We start from the raw sequence: 14,979 nt of genomic DNA on the forward strand, positions 1-14,979 counted from the left end.
AGTCGGCACACCAAAGCTCCAAAAATATCAACAATATAAATCGTCTGATGAAGAGCCTGTGTGCTCGAAACGTCACGCACCATGCAAAAGTCTTTTTAACAAAAGTCTTTTTTATGAATACATTTTTTATATTTTTGTAGCTTTGGTGTGCCGACTTTATATGCAATTTGTTATTAGTTTTTTGGTCGAGCACCGACTCAAGGTTGATGTGCATGCTTTTGTCTTCTTTTCATACAGGTATTTTTATAAATAAAAATCAATCAAATTTGTAATATTAAGCCATAAAATTGAATGTATATATTTGGTAGATAGATTTGATATTTTTGCAAATCTGAACCAAGTTTATAACATTGTAAAGATTTCTTTAAAAATAATTTCTTTGACGCGTTCAGTAAAAATCGAAAGCTAAGCAAAGTCATTTGCTCAGGAGATTTTAAAGAAATCTTTTTTCTTGAAATTTCTATTGGGTCAATTTCAGCAGCACATAATCAGACTGCATAAATACCAGTCTCTTTTCCTCCAAATGATTAAGAGATGTAGCACGCTTGCACCCTTATCCTCCTTCCAAACTCTTGTCTCTGTCAAGACTCATCGCGAATGCAGCTGTGTTTTATTAGGTTTTTGCCTGTAAAGAGTTTTAAGTTCAGCTGTAGTTTACGCATCGACTTTTCAATCTGCAGAAGTTCTCACTCATTGAAACAATACACTAGCATTGAATTTTTACATTCTCTCCGTACTGTGTGGAGTTACGTGGACAGCGTGTTAGGATCAGACAAACAGATTGCTTATCCCTCTCTGCGTAAGTGCTCAGGGAACACTGAACTATCAGCTGCAGACAGAAGCCCAGTTAACCACTAAACCACACACAGGTGGGACCACAAAACAACAGCAGTTAGAGACAGGGCCCAGATTTATGACGGCCCTAAGGGTTCAGTGAGAAACAGTTAGAGAACTAACAAATTTCACAGCACTATTCCAGCTCCAACATGCACTTCTAACCTGTTAAAAAACTGTTCATTTACTCCTGTGAAGATTTAATGATTTAACTTGTTTGTTGAAAGATTGTGGTGCTGATCTAGCAAGTAGATTAGAATAACTTCCATCATCAACCAGAAGTTAGCTTGTTGACTACTTGTTGACCATTATTTAAAAGAAATATATACAGTATAACATGTGTTTTTTTTTAAGCTTTTTGAACCACATTGCTGTCCGAATTTCCTTAATTTGCTTTTGGCTAAGTAGAAATTCTGAGTACTGTTTAGTGATTTTTTTGACACGTGGTACAATACAAATCCATTTTGTTTTCCTGCAGGAATCGGACAGCAATAAAGTATGTTCCTTGTACTCCTTCCGGAATAACTCTACCTCTCCACACAAGCCAGAGGAGGGGGCCAGGGAGCGCGGCGACCTGCTGAGCAGCTCAGCCTTCGGAACGCCAGAGCGTCGCAAAGGAAGCCTGGCCGATGTGGTGGACACACTGAAGCAGAAGAAACTAGAGGAGATGACAAAGACAGAACAAGACGGTATACATTTTTAGTGTGTTTGTAACGGTACATGCACAAATGTCCTAAATGTTTTTCTGTTCCTAGTTTCGGCTACTAAGCCTGAATTGATCTCCTCAGTTGCTCTGTTTTTCTCGTCTTTTCATCCTCTCACCATTTCTGGCTCTTTCTGTATGACTCTGTATTCTTTTGCATTCTACATAATCCATCTCTCTTCTCCTACTTTGCACGCACGCACACACACAGTCATTTAACCTGGGAGGACTGACGTGGCTTCAGTATGTTTCCAGTTTGTTCTGAACCGGGTCCAGTGTGACAAAGAGTGGGTGGCACTACCCCTCAGCTTAAGTGTGGTCTCTGGGCCGTGCCAAACCAAACTCTCAGACCATAAAACACACGCCACGACCTGACGCCAGGAACATTACCTTTTTATTCTTCAGCACAGACGACAGCATTCATGCCGCGAGATTCATCTACAGACCAACTCAAATAGCGCCAAAAAGACCTAAGTGTTTAGAGCCCAGAACAGTCCAAGGATTTGGCAATTAACTTTTTATGATATTAATTCTTTATAAAATGCATATGTGTGGTGTCAGAATTGTATTATTTAAAGAAAAAAGATATATTATATATGTAATGCAGTTAAAGCTTCTTGGGAAAGATATGAATAAAAGGAAAATTTTCAGTTCATTCTTTTTTTAAGTAATATTAATTAATAGTTTGATGAATACCATTCCGCAGTGAAGAGACAATCCTCAGGGAAAGCGACAGAAAACAAATACTGGAAAGAGCTGCTAAAACATTTCCTCGCCTCGTAATTAGTGTAAAGTAAAAACCTATACAATCAAATATCACACACACACACACACACACACATACACACGCTCAGACAGAATTGCTCCTTAGGGAGATGCTAGTCTCATTTAAACATCCGGGAAGCTCTTAGCCTGAACACTTGATCAGAGGAATAAATTAGTTCATAATTTAGTTAAAAGTATTTTTTCTCACATAGTTTATCCACCTCTCCTCTCTCTGTGAAGGTCTTCATATTAATTTAACCGTGTTTGTTTATAGTCTATTTCACTACTGCAAAGGGTTAGATAAATATTTTGAATAAGAAAACAGGATAAATTAAATAAATGTGAGTGAGGGGCTGTCAGTCATACATAGACTTGTTATTCATAATTGATATAGAAAATGATGTCAGGCCATCCATTATCATAAAGGGCCTTCATTTTGAGTCTGTGCAATGAAATAATTTAACAGCGATCTAAATTTCTATTTATCTATCTATTTTTTTTCTCTAAAAATATTTCCACCTATAATTTGCCTGTCTATCAATTAAGGTATCATATTAAACAAAATGCAGTTTTGTAAATAGGATCTAAAGTGGCTTGCTATAACTGTATCTTGGGGTGCACGTAATGATAAAAATCTTATTTTGCGGTATGAGTAATTTTAATAACGGTAATTTATCACAATAATGGAATATTTTAAAATGTAGTCATTTTGTTTAGAATTTTTATTTTAAAGTATTTAATAAAAAAGAAACATACTAATAACAATATTTTCAGTATTCCAGTCAATGCCATAAATGTATGAAAAGTATATCTTATTTGATTATTTATTGCTTTATATTTAGAATATTATCAAAGAAAAACTAGTTTTCTAATAATTAATTTAAAAGCTTTAAAACAATTTTAAATGGAAACTATCCAGAGATAGTGTGAAGGACAAGTCATACCCTTATAGGTTCCTACTGTTGTTCCTGGTGGGCCGTGTCCAGACCTCGACCTGATTTTGTCAAGTGGTTGATGTCCTCAGGGCAACATATTTTGTTGACCTAAGGACAACATTTTTATAAATAAAACCTAAACCCACACCAAACCCCATCCCTAACCATAACTTACCCCTAAAATCAGAGGGAAATGATAAGTGAGAAACAATGGTCTAGAAGCATCTAATCCTGGTTGGAAGATTAATTTTAAAATAAACTGTAAATTTATTTCTGAAATCTGATTGGTTGATTTAAATGTTGTCCCAGGGTCAACATGATGTTGCCCTAACGACATCAACCACTTGGCAAAAACAGGAGAGCCTGCACTCTCGGCCCTCTCAGGTTAGGGTGCTATGCTAATGAGCCCCAGCTGGTATGGCCGGTTCTTGCAGTAATTTAAATGGTCAAGTGCAGCTCATAATCCTGAAGACCCGTATGTTTAGTGTTAGTGCAGACAGGAGAGGGTGCTTCACATCTAGTGTACAGCTGTATTAATCTGCCCTTAATAATGGAGATAGAGTCGACCTCATGCCTCCGTGTCTCACACCACAAACCCCCTCGTTGCCGAGAAATTAGTTCCTGGGCTCAAGTGAGACCAGCAGCGTTCAGAGTTCAGTATGTTTGCATTAAACTTGTTGGAATTGAGAGGCTCTGCCTTCTTGAGGATCTCTGAGTTTGGTGGGATCTTCAAGCCAGCAGAACCTTAAAAATCAGGATTAACCCCGTGCGTGACTCCATTAGCAATTGAGGCAGTCATGTGTTGTTGTAACGACAAAGCAGGTCATTATGTTATGCGAGACAAAGAATAGATGAGCTAAAAATATTGCAGCTCTGTTATTAAGGGAACACTGTGGCCCTTACTGTGGTTTACTTTGCTTTGCCCCAAACTAATTTTTAACATCTCCTATACCCAATGTTGTAGTTTAGTTTTTTGTAGTGAGTATACTCTGATCCCCCCAGCCTGCTCACCCATCTCAGATCGACAACCCATGAGCGCCACCACACTCACTAATGCGTAATTCGCAACTATATGTAATCAAGAGCATTCTGAAAGATTTATTGAAAGCAAGATTTCAATAGCCAATGAAAGCTGGGGGGACTTGCTGGTTTTGTTAATCACTGTCTAACTCAGTCAGTTAAGAGTTACATTTAGCGTTAGCTTTATTTTTTTCAGCAGGGCAACCAACATAATCTAAAGAATTTCCTGTGAAAGTATAATCTTTAGATTTTAATTTAGTTTGATTTTGACTGACCTAAGACCAAATTGTATAAATGGTTCAAATCAAACTATGATGCTCATCAATAATTGCTAGATTTTTAGCCTAGTTTTCACACACTGAGTCACACTTATGAGTGGAAGTTGAGCCTATATTTGACATTGATAGTTAACTACAATAATTAACAATGAACATTTGTGCAGTTTTATCAAGCACCCGTTGCGCTTATAGATCGCTGGCAGTGTCTCTAGCCTGACTTTCACAAGGCTGGCCAGGAGTTCTCATCTCTTATCATCGTAAACAATTATGAACATTGTATTATAAGTTATCTCTCCCTTTCTCCCTTATTATTGATTCGCCACACAAACTAACGTTTGTGAAGTTGGCTAGTTAGATACAATTTAATATGCCAACAATCCCCTTACAGTTATGTTAATGATAACAAATATGCTCATTTTATTCAAGAATACGCAGTGGTTTTAAAAGTGGGGGTGAGTTATCAGCAGAAAGTATAATATAGGTCTGCGAACAGACAAACGCGATTGCGACCCCGGGACGCTATCGTGACGGAGGTGGACCCCGCGTATAGCGTAGCACGAGCCTCGTCGGGCTCATTTTCTGTAACACCCGCTGCAGCGCCAAGAGAAGCGCCAGTAACCTCAGGGGCAGGCTTACGAAAATGGTTTAAATGCTTGCCTTTCATGATCTCCTTTTGTTTCATATCTCATGGTTGCACCAATGGTCCAAAAGTCAGCGTGTCGCACTTTTCTGACACTAAATTATGTTGTTACGTATCCTCTGCGCTTTTTTAAGTGGGTACACGGAAATCCTTGATCTTTTCTAGCGGGTATACGATGTATACCTACGTATCACGTAGACTACACCTCTGCCTATACCATGATTTCAACAAATTTGTTCCAAAACCCAGAATATGAGAACATTTTTTGATAGTAAAAAGCAAAGCTATGTTGGTCCACCAGCCAAACCAACACAAAACCAGCACTTACTATTAAAAGCCATGATTACAATTTGTGCAGTAAGCTGTTTTTTTTTTCAAATAAGGAAGCTTTAGTTCAAGGACAATGATCACTTGATGTCACTTTATGTCTTCAATATAACATGTAGGTTATATTTTTCAATTTCAATAAAGGAGGGATAAATTGAAACATTCCTCAAAGCATACATTCTTATAGACAGAGACGCTACTTCATACCCGTCTTTACACACACTTAATCGAATGTGCGCCGGGGCTTTAAGAGTCAACCGCTCTCAAATTCAATCAGACCTATTAGAACTGGACCGCAAGTCAGTTAGACTGCACTGTCATCTCAGTGCTTGCCTCCATCTCTTGTCCCGCTAACAATCCTTAAAGTACCTTAAGTGCTTGTGACCGCTCTAATGAATGAAAATATCCGGCCCAAGTCTAGAGGACTGCATTAAGCTGAATAGTCACCTTCGCTGTAAAAGCGAAGAGGCTATAACGTCCACCACGGCGGCCTAGTGATTGTGTATGCTGTTGTTTATTTCGATTTTTAATTTTTTAAGGGATGGTATTGTAAAAACATTATTTATAGAAAGCCTTCTGGATGGTGGTTGTCTGTTGTTTAAAAGTGGGAAGAAAAGAAACGGGACAAGAGGAAAAAATAACATCCATTATAAAGATTGAAGGTGACCTTGTCTGGGATTCACAAGCAATTAAAGGTTCTCTTTATGAAAAGTACTTAAGTAAGGCGCTTTGATATATGAATCCACCGCTGGGATGTTGTTTTCTTTGTCCTGTTACGAACACTGTGGTATTCTCTCTGGCACATTTATGAACACTCCTTTTTTTGATAAAGTGGGGTGGATTCTTTACCCTTCCATATTTGGTTGAACTGTGTTCACCCTTTTTCAACCTTGAATCGATTGTTTGCAGTTTAATGAATTCCAAATATCTAGTGTGTACATTGAGCAGCGTGCTTAGACATGGCCCCATTCTCTGTCAACGCTTGCTCAATGCTTTATTTAGACAAACTAAACTTCCATCTCAACAATACAGTACAGGGCTGTTTTTTCTTTTGATTGTGCAATCCGGCGGTTCTTTGAGACCGACAGAAAGATCTAGAAAGAGGCATCCGCGTGTAGTCAAGAAGGCATGCTGCCTACTGCTCTAGTTTGGCCATCGGTGAACCACCGGCACTGCCAACTTAGTCAGCAGTCTTGTATTGGCAGGATCGGCCGTGGCTCCTGGTAATAGCTTGTTAGCTGCTAATCCACGCTTAGAGCCTTGTTCATCTTGAGCCAGCATTACATTTAGCAGGCAGCTCGGTGGCAGGGGTTCAGATCGGTGGCTGGAAAAAAAGATGGTCCATGCAGGCTGTCATTCCTCTGTGATGTCTAGTCAGTTCGCGTTCTCTTTTAAGACCACACACGCTGTCATCCAATCCGTAACGAAAAGCGATCAATTTGAAATCGTACATTTATTTTGTTTCAACAAATGCAGCTCATGCGCCAGGATAATTGGTTCAAATGTTTCCGTAATCAGATTTATTCGAATCCTCACGGAATGCTTAAGACCGAAATCCATCATAAAAGCGATGAAATGTAATACTTAAAACTTCTGTTGTCAGCATATCTTGCGCAGTTGTTTCCATTTTCCCAGTAAAAGGGCAATGTTGTTAGCCACGTTTAGCACGCACTCAGAAATATGTCACCCGCCTTCTCGGCCTTCTCGTGCCAACAGGTGGAGAAGAGGCGCTTTCTGAAGATGAGTGAATTACGCAGCCAGGGGTGACCTGGGTGACAACAGGAACAGTTGCTAATGTGGCGTGGATGAGGGCTTTCTCTGGGTTGGTAAACCTAACCCTTTACAGGGGCAGAGAAGAGTTGAGTGGAGGTTAGAGAACAGCGAAGCGGTGGCTCTATACACCTGGAGCTTTGTGTATTGAGTCGGAGTTAATGAGTTTAGCAGGAGGGCAAAATCTTCGGTACATCCATCCCACGTAAACTCTGCTCTCTGGGGCAGGGGGGATATTTCCAGAGAACCCCTCCGTGGACCTTAGCCATTTCAGCAGCAGGTGAGCACCTGTGTGAAAAACAGCTGTGTGTGTGCGTTACCTTCTGCTGTACCAGGATATCGGTGCTCAGATTTTCATTCTTCTGTTAAAGCATCTACCTGGTATGTTTGTCTGTGCATGTGTGATGCAATACATTTTTAAGGGGTGGGGGGCACACTGTGTTTATACATTTCTAACTGAAACTGAAACTTTTCTTGTTTTCAACATCCAGCTCGATATCTTCATGCGGCGCGTGTCTTTTTAAATTGAGATCGGGAGATTGATGGGTTTGGGCAGCGAGAGAATTGAGTGCAGAAAGCTGTTTTACCGCATGCCATTTGGGTTGCATTTTTATGACCCTCTTGAAAGGGTTCTCGTCGAAATAGCAGAGGGGGCTAGCTTTGCTCTCTGCTCTCTGTGGCTGCCCTGTCATCTACTTCTGATTTTCATTTCACCTAATTAATAACAGTCTTTGTTGTAATGATGTGTGGCACGGGCCCTGCACTTGATGCATGTGCAATGAGGTCCGACCCTCTTCATTTCTTGGCTGGTGTCCGGGCTGAACCTGAGATCTGGAGGCGTGCTTCAAACACGCTGTTCCAGCGCTCTGTTCTGTAAGTCCACTGATCCCCCAGACGGTGTTTACTGGCCAGACATCAGTCATTCCAGGCCTTCTCGCTTTCTGTGCGCTCTCGTCCGTCAGTAACACCGTACACGTACTACCGGGACTGCTTCTTTGAATAAAGTGTGTGGATTTGATTAATCCACGCGTGCTCGTACCGATGTCAAAATATGTCCTGCTGTGTTAGTTGCTCTTAAGGGTGATGTGCGGATCGTGAGGGTTGGCAAGTAAGCATGCAGGCGAGTTGGTATATCCAACCAGCTCTCAGCATATGGGATCCGGCCCATCATTTTTGTTTGAATAGGTAATGTAAATCTGCTGGGGTAGAGAAGACAGGCTCTGGAATAGCTTGTTAGGACACATGATCAAAAGCCCCCCCCTTCCGCCCCTTGCCAGTCAACTCTCCTGTCACCCTGTGAGGCAGACGTTAAATAGATTTTTTTATTTTCTGAGTCTGTACATTGGAGGCATTCTGCCAGTCTGTGAACTAAACTGATAGCCCTCCCGTTTTGCTCCTTAGAGAGAGTTACGTTTCTGACAAGCCTTCAACACGAGAAAAAAGGGAATAGAGACTGGTACAAACAAACCGCCAGAACTCTGATATGGTTTCATATCAGACATACTGTATATAATACACACATTTCTCCAAGGAGCATGAGGCGGTGTAGAGAAATCGCTCCTCTCTTGGCTACCTAGTGGAGCTCCAAAACTGTCCCTGTTCCAAAAAGAGTGCTCCTCTTTCAGATGACAAAACAAGCAGCTGCTTCTGTCTCAATGTGCCATTCTTTGCGTCTGTATCACCTTCCCTCTTCTCAGATTCCCATTAGTCAACAGTAGCAACTGCTGCAGAGCATTCCAGGAGCCATCTTCTCTCTCGAGCTCAGCTGTTGACTCTGTCCCCCTTGTGTGGGACCAAGCACAACGCTTTCATTGTGCTGGTCTCTGTCACTGAGCTGCGCGTCTTGTTATAGGAGGAAATGGGAGTTTCAGGGAGACAAATCACAGCCAGGGCTCCTGAACAGAGCCGTGTTTGTGCCCTTTCTCAAACAACAGGTACATCCCCTCAGCTATGAGTGAGAAGTTACTGTTTTATCTCCATTCAAGACTGTGAAATCCAATTAGACTATATTTATTTTCTTAATAGACGCTCTAGTTCGTAATATAGAGGATCCGTCAATTAATAATTTATGAAATTTAAGTAAAATCTTAATATGTTGTATTTGTTAACATTAGTAAATGCATTAGTTGCCATAAACTAACAATAAGCAAACATAGTTTTGTAAGCAACGTTAGTTAATGCCAATACAATTCTTCTTGTCAGTTTATTTGTGCTTTAACTAATGTTAACCGATAATATTTCTGATTTTAAAAATGTATTGGTAAATGCTGAAATGAACATGAACCTGTAATTATAAATGCTGAAGAAGTATTGTTCATTATTAGTTCATGTTAGCTCATGCATTAACTAATGATAACACATGCAACCTTATTGTAAAGTGTTGCCAGATTCTCTTGTAATGTATCTGTAACCAACAGTCCATAGGCAGGCATATAATAATATCAACCAATAATATCATAGCGTAACACTTTTCAACTTCTCATACACAAAGCCTATGATTTTATGCTGAATATTCCCTTTTGCTCGAAAATGCATCCCATTCTGCAAATGAAATGGGTTGCAAATGTCATTTCATGTTCTCTTTAATAATAATACGAGCAATAATGGAGCGAGATAAATGTTACTGTAGGAACATTGTCCGGAGGGAAAGTGTAACTGGGGACAGTCCTGTCGCCCTTGTTTAACACCGTTGGAATATTGGTATATGTGTTGAGCACTCCTGGAATGGAGTGGTTAGGGGTTTTAATGAGCAAGCATCTTTATGTGCCCCTCTCAGTATTTGGATTAGCACAGTGAGAAAAGCAAAACGCTGATGCACAGGAAAAAACGACCACCCCATTAATTAGCCTTAAATCTGTCACTACACAGCCGAATGCTGCCGGTGGAAATAGCAGGGGCCTTTTTGTAGATTAAAAGCGGGCGGATCTAGATGAGCTGGGCTTAACCTGTAACGTGTGTGTATATGCGCATATATGAGTATGATATCACCCCCCCCACGTCACCACCCGCCTCGTGCTCAGTTCCCAGGCATTGACTGCACAAAACTGGACAAAAGAGCTGGTGTCATCTGACTAGGATCAAAATAGTGTCAATGTAACTCACACCGCAGCCACAGACGGGCCGGTGTGGCCTGCTAATGATTTCAGGCCACATAGCAAGGCTTGTTTTATAAGACCCAGCTACGTCAGCTCCATCTGGTTGCTAATGCCACCACCTTTTCCAAAATTCACAGACACAACGGCTCACACAAGCCGTCCCATAAACACAGTTGACGTGTGCCGAACGAACGTGGAAAAGTGGAAAAATCCTACGGGACAGCAGTTTATCATTCGTCTGTCTCTTTGTGTCTATCCCTCTTTGTTCAATAAGGAATCAGACGGTGCCAGGAGACGAGATGGGATGTCAGAAAAACAGATAGAAACATGTTTTATAGCTCTGTGAATGCTGCGGCTCTGATCATTGTAATTATTCGCTGAACGCCATCTCTCATTGGGAGCGGCCCCCATATAATTTTAAGTCTGCGTAGGTCAAATGGTTAATATGCTTTAGGACCCTGTCATCCATTACATGTCATGAAGTTCCAATGATAGCTTGAAGTCATGAGTTTTAATTCTAATTAATGGTTTGCTGGGTGGGAAAAAGATTTTTTCATCAAATTCCATCAACTGCAATTTGTGATTTGGGTAGCTAGGCACACTTTTGTCACCCCTTTAATTTCCCAAAGTGCCCTGCCTGAGGATACATTTTCTCCACGCTCGTCTGGGTCTGGTCTTGCACAGAGCATATACGTGGGATATTTTCACCCGTATGTTTTCTTTGTCTCTCTCTCTCTCTCTCTCTCGCACACACGCTTTCTTTTTTCCCCATTCTTGAGAGGTGATAAAGAAATGAGCTTAGCTCCACGTGAAACGCCAGCGTTTTCCATCCTCTCACAGCAGGCTGCGGTGGATATGACCCCACAAGCTGGAGCAAAAGAAACGGGTCGATTCAAAGAAAAATACGGGGGCCATTGTTGCAGAACCGTGCGGGAAACAATGGAGCATTGAGTATCTTAGCTGTAGACCAGCGAGGAGACTTCCGAGGAATTGGAATTCTTAACCTTTTGAAGTACTGGTTACCGGTAACTGCGCCGTCTCGATGTGGCCTTTCCGCAGACTTGCTCAGATATCAAAAGATATAGAAACTACCTTTCAGCTCCTGTCAAATCAACACACACTTGTTCCTCGGTCAGATTGTGTCAGTATTGTTTGGTGGTGCTCCGTAGGCAGATTCTATTCCTGCGTGCAGCTGTGTGGGCTGAACTCAACAGCCACCGGTGGTCCGTGAAGTAGCAGAGGGGGTAGTTAGTTACACGATAGCGAGAAAAAGGAGTCAGGCGGCTAAAAATAGTGACCTTTTGAGGCCGGTGTGTGTGTGAGCGCTGAACTCTGGTAAACAGAGTTCGCTGCACGGGACCATAAACATTTTTAATTGTTGCCTCATAAAAATGGAGAGTGTCAGTGGCAGCAGCGGCAAATATGCTTCCTTAATTAGTCAAGCGAGTTTTACAAAGAACGAATCGAGCTTCCTTTCCCGTTTTAATGCCTCCATGCATGCGTACAGTACGGCACTGTTTATTAGTCTTACGAATAAAAAGTTTTAGTTTGTACTAGTTTACAAAAAATAATCATCATACATTTTTACTTTTTTACTTTCTCTCGAACGTTTGCAAAGCTAATTTAAAGCTCTTACACTTTAGGAAATGAAATGATTTGTCAATTACTCTAACCAAAGACTGCATATAAACTGAGCCATAATGTTTTTACGGTTGAAATGTCTCCTATTTTCATTTTAGCACCACATCATCTTCTTGACGTGATGTTTAAACTCCGCTTATATTGTGGAGAGAACTCCTCAAGCATGTCCAAGTTGCTTGGGTATTTAAGATGAAATAAAGTTTCAGTGACGATTCATGACAAGTTAGCTTCACAGCAAATTTTAATCTATTCATGTGGATCCTATCAGTTTCTTTTTGTCCCTAGCACCCATTAATTTACTAAATCACTCTGAGCCGAAATGATCGCACGGAGCGTCATTATTCACACGTTTTTATTAATTCAACGTAGACGAATAAAAGCGAATGTTTTGAAGCATTGATTAGCAGAAGGGTTTATATCTGACAGTTAGATTGCAGGGTAGCCGGCATTAAAAAAATGGCTCCTTTGCGAGGTACCCAGTAATTTAATTTTTGTGTGAAATTATTATAATTTATTACAGTATGTGGGCTCTAATGATTGCCGACATCAAATGGATATTATAAATTAAGATTAAATTCACATGTCTGTTCTTATTTCGGATATGTGCTAAAACATTTCAACAGGATTTTAAGACGTTCTGTAAAATGCATGTTTCTTTGAATGTTTTCCTTTCTATGTATTTATTTACCCATCAAAGAAAGAAAGGTTTTTTAATAGAAAGAAAGGTTTTTTAATAAAAAAAATTTATGAACCATCAGAATATTGTAGACATGGATCAGAACTTAATTTTGCTTGCAGATTAACAGAAATAAATACGCAGCTAAAAATAAAATAAACATATAAAACAAACAGGCAAACAATATAAACAGAGACAGGGCATTTACATTACATTTGAAGTGTTTATTATTGTGCATACGTTTATATGATTTTCACATTTCTTCCATGTTGTGAAGTTTTTCGACTGAATTTTAGTTCAGATGTTTTTTGTTGCGAGTAATCTCTAATGAGCAGCATCAGGCTGGATCGGAGCAGTCGGGGCGGACCTCCTCAGAGCCTGAGAGGAGGCTAAAGAGGACAGGAGAGAGAAAGTTCATTTTGCTATCCAAGCATTAAATGGTCCTAGTTTTCGTAAAAGTGACCTTGTGGAGAAGGCAGCGCAGCAGAGCTTCTGCGCAGCTCCTTCCAGCTGCACACATGGCATCCATCAGGGCACAATCAAGCGCAGTCCCAACACCTCAGGCTCGGACATATGTTGAGTTTTATTTCATTCTTCTGACATTAATCCTATTCACCAGCTGTTCTGCCAGCTGCCACTCTCCAGCTTAAGAGGAGATTGCAGTTTTGGGGGCTCGGAGTATGGGCTTATCTTGGCTCCTGATCTCTCCACACTAAATTCTGATTGGATTTTTTTCCGTCTTGTGCCCAACCTCCCTTCCTTCCTCTCGATATCTCTCTGCTCTTCTCACTCTGTAGGATTCTAGAGTTGTATTTCCCTCACTAGAAATCTCTCTTTCTCTTTCAGCTTTGCTTTAATTTTGTCTCTTTCCCCTCCTCCTGTTGAGGAAAGCAGGCTCCGGGGGTCTGTTTTAATCGTATGCCCAAGTCTTCCCTTGGACGGCTGCCTTCAGAAGACGCTGACCCTCTGTTAGTGTCTCGCTTTCTGGCCTTGGCTTCATACGCATTTATTATTCAGTTTTGTTCTTCCGTATCTCTTGTATATGGTGCCCAGACTACTTCTCCAGAGGTTGGCTTGAATCCTTCTGAGGATCAAGATACCTGGCAGCCTGTCCTCTCAGAGCCACACTCGTGAAAATGCTCTCCATCCGTGACTTTGATTCAAATTAAGCTTTTATCTTGAAAGTTCGACTCGAACGATTGACTCTGTCTTTATTTCTTATATTCCACATATTTCAACTTTATCTCTCCCAGTCGTGTTACCAATCAGCGTGATATATTTCCTTCTATGTCTTTCATTGTCTGATGGAATTTCTCTTGTGTCATTAGTGCTAAAGAAGGGCCTTGTCATGGGAGGTCCGGCCAGCGTGAATTGATCATTGGTGGCTGCTCGCTTTAATAATTCAGCCGTGATTAGTGCCGAGTTCTGCAGTAAAATGGATTGAGGAAGAGGTCACACGCTGCCCTGCTCAAGAGGTGAATTCTCTTGGGGGTGGTTAATTCATATATGCTTGATAGACATGTGTCCTGTTTAGAAAGGTCAGGAATTGTGCGATTGCGGGATGACGGGGTCAGTGCAGGAAGCTTTGCACCTCGTGTCAGTCAGATAAAGACGGCGACATACTACAGTCATCCACATGTCCAAATGTGATGAATTTTGTTTTATATCTCTTTGTAAACTTTTATATTAAATCAACATAATTATGAAAAAAATAATGTGATAAAAATTGAAATGACCTGGTTTGGTGGGACTCCGTCAGTCTGCTACACTACAAAAAAATGACATTCTTACTAAGCAATCTCTATCAATATACAATTAATTGACGAGAAAAGTGACCTAAGATATTTAGTCTTGTTTTACGAAAAATAAGAATTAAGTAATTTTAAAAAAATCTGCCGATGGGGTGAGAAAAATAAACTTGAATTTAGTTTTAAGATTTTGAATTTAGATTTTAGTTTAATTCTTATATTTTTCTCCTTAAAAAGAGACTAAATATCTTAGGTCGCTTTTCTTGTCAAGAAAGTGCATCTTGATTTAAGAATGTTTATATTTGTACTACAAAACAAGGCGGAAAAACTTCGTAAGAATGTCATTTTGCATTGTACTACCAGCAACTTGACACAACTTAAAGGGATAGTTCACCCAAAAATGAAAGTTCTTTTAATATTTACTCCCCCTCATGTCATGTCACATTTGCACCTATTGACACATTTGCACCTATCGACACAAAACCATTGAGATATTTCTCAAAACATCTCATTTTGAGTTTCACAGAAAAAAAGAGTCATATACAAA

The 14,979-nt window shown here is 40.3% G+C and overlaps 1 protein-coding gene across 13 annotated transcripts in view; it reads left to right on the top strand.

Annotated features, from left to right (window-relative positions):
- sox6 (SRY-box transcription factor 6) overlaps positions 1 to 14,979 on the top strand; it is a 158,406-nt gene that overhangs the window by 58,338 nt on the left and 85,089 nt on the right. For all 13 annotated transcript variants that reach the window (XM_057333222.1, XM_057333230.1, XM_057333205.1 and 10 more), the window contains one exon: positions 1,313 to 1,523. In XM_057333222.1, coding sequence (XP_057189205.1) covers positions 1,313 to 1,523 — 211 coding nt within the window. The remainder of the gene's footprint in view (positions 1 to 1,312; positions 1,524 to 14,979) is intronic.

The sequence above is a fragment of the Triplophysa rosa genome, linkage group LG1 (genome assembly GCF_024868665.1).
Source record: "Triplophysa rosa linkage group LG1, Trosa_1v2, whole genome shotgun sequence".
Lineage (NCBI taxonomy): Eukaryota > Metazoa > Chordata > Actinopteri > Cypriniformes > Nemacheilidae > Triplophysa > Triplophysa rosa.